Raw genomic sequence first — 6,000 nt, 5'->3', positions numbered from 1 at the left:
CAAAGATTCTGAGGGGGTAGGTCTGGCATGGGGCCTGGGACTGTGCCTTTCTAACAGGTTCCCGGGTGATGCTGAAGCTGCTGGACTGGGGACCCCCGCTTTGAGGACCACTGACTACATGCGTCATTTCAACCGATCCTCCCCATGCCCCTTCGGCTTCTCCTTTCCATGTACAATTGAGTACAAGGGGCTCAGAGAGGCTGTCCTCCCCAAAGACCAGTTATTTTCAGACAGTGTTATAAGCTGCTACTAGTTAAGTTCACCCACAAGCAGAATTTAGCTGGAAAAAAAATCAAATGGTAGCAAAATGTATTCAGTACTCGCTTGCCAAGGTAGGCGTCAGGCCAGATGTTTGACAAATGTGTTCAAAGACTCACAAGAGCCCTGCCAAGAAGCCTGCTCAGTTTAAAAGTGAGGGAAGAGGTCCTGAGAGGCGGAAGAGTGGGTGAAACTGGGCAGAGCCCGGGGCCATATCTCTCCACAGTGGCACGTGGCTTCTCGGGAGCCGAGGGGGGCCGGGACTCAGGACATAGGACACGGCTGATTGTGCCATGCCAAGTGCTGGTGAATGAAAATCCCTCTGTCGGGGTGAGCTCCGTGCCTTCAGGCAGGAACATCGGAGAGTGACTCCGAGGGAAAAACTCCTATTTACAGCTGGAGACTCAAAAAGTTTGGCAATTACATTCTCCCATTTAAGAAACTGAGTTAGAGTTCCAGCACCTGGTTATAAGCCAGATCTCATTTGTAAATAGGTCTCAGTTCTGCAACCTTGCACCTGCAATGTGGAAGCGCCAAGCCACACCCAAGAGAAAGTATGAGTCCCTTGGAGCGGCTTGAGCCTTCCTTTGGAGGTTCCCGGTTCACAATTCCAGCTCTCTGGAATTAATCTAAGTGAGTCCAATTAAAATTTTTTAGAAATTAGAAGGAATAAGTTAAGTGGAAGGGATTAAAGCTATAGGGCTTAACGAGTGAGTAGATCAGCTGTTATGTCATCTCATTGGTTCTTCATGCGAATCCTAAGATCGTAAGATCTGCTTTGATTCCCATCTCGTAGATGTGGAAACATAGGCACAGAGAGGTTAACTCACTTGCCAGAGGTTGCAGAGCATCTAACAAAGGACAGCCAGGTTCAGAGCCAGGAGCATCTACATAGAGGGCCAGCCTCCTTAACTGCTGGGCTACGCGCCCCTCTGTTTTCATCCCTGTACTTGACAGCTAAGGATGTGGTTTGCAAGTAGTTCAGTCTTGGGAGGACAGAAGGAATGCCATTCCAAGTGGAATGCTGGCTTTATGGAGCATGTGGTTTCTGAATGATGTCTAAGACCCCCCCCCCCCAACTTTGTAAAACAGGACTGGGGTCAGGGGTTGGCATCCCTGGGGCCTGAGCTTGGGCAGGCAGTGTATTTTGGGCACCGACCTCAGAGCACGCATGTTAGGGCAAGTCAAGGTTTACAGCAGAGGGAGACCCCATCCGAAGGTGCACAGATAGATCAAGAGGGGACCATGGAGAACTGGGTTGAGCAGTCCAGGGTCACAGCAAAGGAGTGTCTGTGTGACAACCGAGATCACCCACGGTGTGTGTGTTTTGACTCGTTTGTGGGGCAGCGTGTGGATTGATCTGGCTTTCAGGGTGGACGGTAACACCTGCGCTCTTGTCCAGGATTTTTAGGAGCCGTGGAGCATGCTCTGACATGCTTTTCTTGGCAGAAGAATGTGCCGGCCGTCTGGACAACAGAGACTCCAGGGAGCCCGTGCTCTGTGCTGAACGGCATCCGGGTTCTGAGTCTCCTCTGGATCATGTCGGGGCACACCAGTCAGATGACTGCATGGCTGTCTTTGGGTGAGGAGAACCGATGAGTCCTTACGAGCAGTTGAGGAAGAGAGCTTTCCCGTGAGGGGAGCCTGTTGGGGCTGCAGCCTTCCCCAAGAGCAGCCTTCCTTCTGTTTCAGAGAGACAGCTATGACCTCTCACAAGTGACTTCCCCAGGCCAGTGCCCAGCGGTCGCTTTACCTCCTCCCGGGTGTGAATCAGGCCCCTATGAACAGGTGAACAGTGATACCTGAGGATGGCATATTCCTTGTCCAAAGAGCTGGATTCCTCCTGGTAATGATGAATGAATCCAGAAACTAATGTTTCCTTCTGGAAAAATAGTCAAGCGTAGATAAATATCGTGCACTGGTGTTAAATGAGCGTTTCTCGGCCTTCTGCCTGTGGCCTCGCCCCCGAAGCACCGCTGGAAGGAGCCGCTCTTTGTAAGCGGGGCCAGCCCGTGGGGCGGAGTTGAGGGGAGGGGCTGGACCGGGGGGGTTTGGAGAAGCCCCCCGGCGATCTGCACCAGCCCGTGGCGGCCGGGTGACGCTGCCGAGCCCCTGAGCTGTGGGCACCGGGAGGGTAGGAAGCGGCTCAAAGCCTTGGTTACGGGTCCCTGGTAGGCACTATCAGGTGCCTTTGTCACCATTTCTTAAGCCGATCTACCTTCTCCTCCCAAGTTGTGGGGCTGCACGACATCCTCTTGAAGCTATGAAAGTTGAAGGTGGTTCCTCTTGCTTGTTCTGAAAACCTAAATCACAGGACTTTCTGCTGGGAAACAAAAAGACACGGTTTTCACGTTTGTTGCAGATAACGTGCTCGAGTGGAAAACCAGAGTGCCTAAAAACCCACTGTACCTTTGTTCTCGGAGCGGCCCGTTCTATCTTGGGGTTGACACATTCTTCCTGGTCAGGTAATATGGTGTTTTCTCCGCTGTTGTGCACATGTTTGTCTGGGGCTGTGTGCGTGTGTGTGATGCCGTCATCGCTCCAGTGAGAAACACTGAATGGCTCACACTGATTTACCCCCCCCGACCTTTGCTTCTGTCCGACTATAGATAGCACTGTTGTCATCAGCTCCTCTCTTCTGTATCTTCAGTTTTTTAAGTGAGGTAGGATGGCTCTCTAAAATTTTTTTTAAGATCTTATTAATTTATTCGAGAGAGAAAGCGTGAGCTAGAGAGTGAGAAAGAGCATGAGCAGGGGGGAGGGGCAGAGGGAGAAGCAGGCTCCCCGCCGAGCAGGGAGCCCCACGTGGGGCTCGATCGCAGGACTCCAAGAGCATGACCTGAGCCGAAGGCAGACGCTCAATCGACTGAGCCACCCAGGCGCCCCTCCAATTTTTTTTTTTTTTTTACAAAAGGTGATTTTATCTGAATCAAAGTTGTTTATTTCAGTGGTTCTCAAATTCTGGCCCATGGACTGATGCAAATCTGTGATAAAGTTGCCGGTTCTCACTAGAGTGAAGTGTGAACAAATCTGAAAATGGTGTGACATTTCAGAAAGCTTTCTCTATTTAAATGAACTACTAAGAGGTACATTTTCTTAATTGTGTGATACATGTCAGGCACTGTGTTAAGTGCTGCAGCATTACCTCACTTAATCCCAGCGATGTCCCCCTAACAGGGGACCACAACATCCCCATTTTCTTCCTTTTTTGTTGCTAGGGTGAAATTCATAACGTATCATAAAATTAAGCCCCTCGAGTGAACAATTCAGTGGCATTTAGTACATTTCCAGGATTGTGCAACCACCACTTCTAACTAGTTCCAAAACATGTTCAGCATCCCCAGGGGAGATCTCGTACCCATTAAGCGGATCTTCCCCACTCCCCCACCCCCCAGTTCCTAGAAATCTGCTCTCTGAATCTGTGGATTTACCTCTTCTAGGTATTTCGTATAAACGGGCCACAGAGCATCTGGCCTTTTTGTGTCTGTTTCTTTCACTTAGCGTGATGTTTCTGAGGCTCATGCACTTTGTGGCACAATTCAGTACTTCATTCCTTTTTATGACCGAGTAAGATTCCATTGTATGGATGGACTACGAAATCTCTACTTTAAAGGTAACTGAGGGAGATAGTCCTGGCGCTGACCTACTACCCAAACCCGGGCAGGCTGACTCTGGAGCCCGTGTTCTCTGTCACCGTGCGGACCTGCCTCTACCTCTTTGGGGTTAAATGTCTCTTCCTTCACAGAGAGATGGTGACAGTAGACGGCACTTGCTTCCATCAAATGCTAGGCATTCATCCATCCAACCATCATCTACTGAATTCCTGTTTGCTGGGCATCGTTCTAGGCCCTGAGGATACAACCATGGATAAAACAAAGGAGAACTTCTTGTGGTCCCAAGACTGTGTGTGTGTGTGTGTGTGTGTGTGTGTGTGTGTGTGTTTGTCCAGCAATAAGCAAACAAACAAGAAAAAATGTGGTAGTAATAAATACTAGGAAAGAATAGAACAGTGGTTTGTGAGAGCGAGTGGGTACCTGTTTAGAGTTGTCAGAGAAGGCTCATCTGTTGAGGGGCTGCTGTTGGGTCTGAGCGGCAAGAAGGAACCGGCCATGGGAAAAATCCAGGACGGAAAAGCTTCAGGCAAACCGAGCCACTGGTGCAGATGAGCTAAGGGGAGAGAGAGAGAGAGAGAGCCCCGATAAAGGAGCAGAAAGAAGGCTGAAGCATAGTGAAGGTGGGGAGAGAGGGAGGAGAGGAAAGAGAGTGAGCCACGCAGAGCCAGACCACAGAGGACCTTGTAGCAAGACTCAGGACTTTGGACTTCTGTCTCTGTGGAACAGGAAGTGGTTGAATAGCTTTCATTTGAAAAGCGATATCATCTGATATCTTATTTTATTTTTTTATTATATTTTTAAAAAAGATTTTATTTATTTATTTGACAGAGAGAGAGATAGTGAGAGCAGGAACACAAGCAGGGGGAGCAGGAGAGGGAGAAGCAGGCTGCCCCACTGAGCAGGGAGCCCGATGCTGGGCTTGATCCCGGGACCCTGACTGACTGTGGGTGGGGGGCCTGCACGGATGGCAGGGTATGGAGGGGCTGACTGTGGTTGGGGGAGCTGCACGGTGGCTGGGGATCAGGAGAGGTCCCAGTCAAGAGAGGGGATCCGAGAACACGTCTACATTACATGCTGGGAACGACCAAAGAGGAGCGACATGGGGATGGATGCTCAGATTGTTGTTGGCCAGACAAGGGAGAAAGCTCTGATGAGTGCCTCCTAGTTTTTTTTCATTTTAAAGTCTATGACATGCCAAAGCGTACGAACCACTGACCCACCAGATTAGGAGAGAACCAGCTCGCAAACAGAAGCCACAGGAGGCTGAGGATGCCCATCATGCCTGCAGCACTTACTTCCCTGAGCCGCTGCGGCTAGCCCCCTCCTTCAGGCGCTTCCTCAAATGCTGCCTTCCCCCCGCACCATGCTCGTGCCCCCTGTTTAAAATGGACCCACCGGCGCTCTTAACTTCCTTTTTCCTAATTTATCTTTTCTCTTTATCTAACATACCTAGAGATGCCACTTACTTATTATTTCTGTATTTATTGCCCGTGTCTCTCCACTGGAATATAAGGCAGGACTTTCTTCTGTTTTGTGTCCTGCTGTCCCGCCAAAAACAATGCCAAAAGTATAGTGTTGCTCAATAAGTAGTTGTTGAAATGATTTCTTTCTTTCTTTTTTTTTTTTTTTGAAATGGTTTCTTAATTGTTTTAGCTCAAACCTCTGGTGTGATAGTTTCTTGAGGGAATGCAGAGAAAGTAGGGTACAGAATGAGCTGAGACCTGGTCGCCAGGGAGGAGCTCATGGTAGGAGGTGGTCAGGGTGACTGTCAAACAGACAGGCGAGGGTCAGAGGCCACCATCTGCAGTGATATGGGAACCAGTAGGTACCAGACTTTCCAAGAGGGCACAGCTGGGCCTAACCAAGGCAGGCAAAGCCCAGCTGCGGGGGACCTGGGCCGGCCCCTGGTGGGTGGGGAGGTCTGCCCAGGGGACAGCATTCAAAGTCCAGAACTCTGTTCCCTGCAAGAGGACTAGTAAGAACAAGGCAAAAGAAAAAAAAAGACACCAAATGCTGGATGGGGCTGATTGGCAGAGCTCCAAACCGTGGGAGGGAAGCTGGCAAGGCCAGATCGGGATGCTGGAACCAGAGCCAAAACTCAGGCTGGAGGATTGCCACCAGGAGGGAA

General features: G+C 50.1%; 1 protein-coding gene across 1 annotated transcript in view; it reads left to right on the top strand.

The window, feature by feature from the left end:
• The first annotated feature begins 307 nt into the window (after positions 1-307).
• Positions 308-6,000, top strand: part of LOC116643682 (O-acyltransferase like protein-like) — a 30,341-nt gene continuing 24,648 nt past the window's right edge. Inside the window, exons 1-3 of the mRNA XM_032422593.1 lie at positions 308-332; positions 1,661-1,840; positions 2,621-2,723. Coding sequence (XP_032278484.1) covers positions 308-332; positions 1,661-1,840; positions 2,621-2,723 — 308 coding nt within the window. The remainder of the gene's footprint in view (positions 333-1,660; positions 1,841-2,620; positions 2,724-6,000) is intronic.

This window comes from Phoca vitulina, unplaced genomic scaffold, assembly GCF_004348235.1.
Source record: "Phoca vitulina isolate PV1807 unplaced genomic scaffold, GSC_HSeal_1.0 scaffold27, whole genome shotgun sequence".
NCBI lineage: Eukaryota > Metazoa > Chordata > Mammalia > Carnivora > Phocidae > Phoca > Phoca vitulina.
Note: the sequence above shows the minus strand (reverse complement) of the source record. Positions and strands in the feature narration are given on the sequence as shown.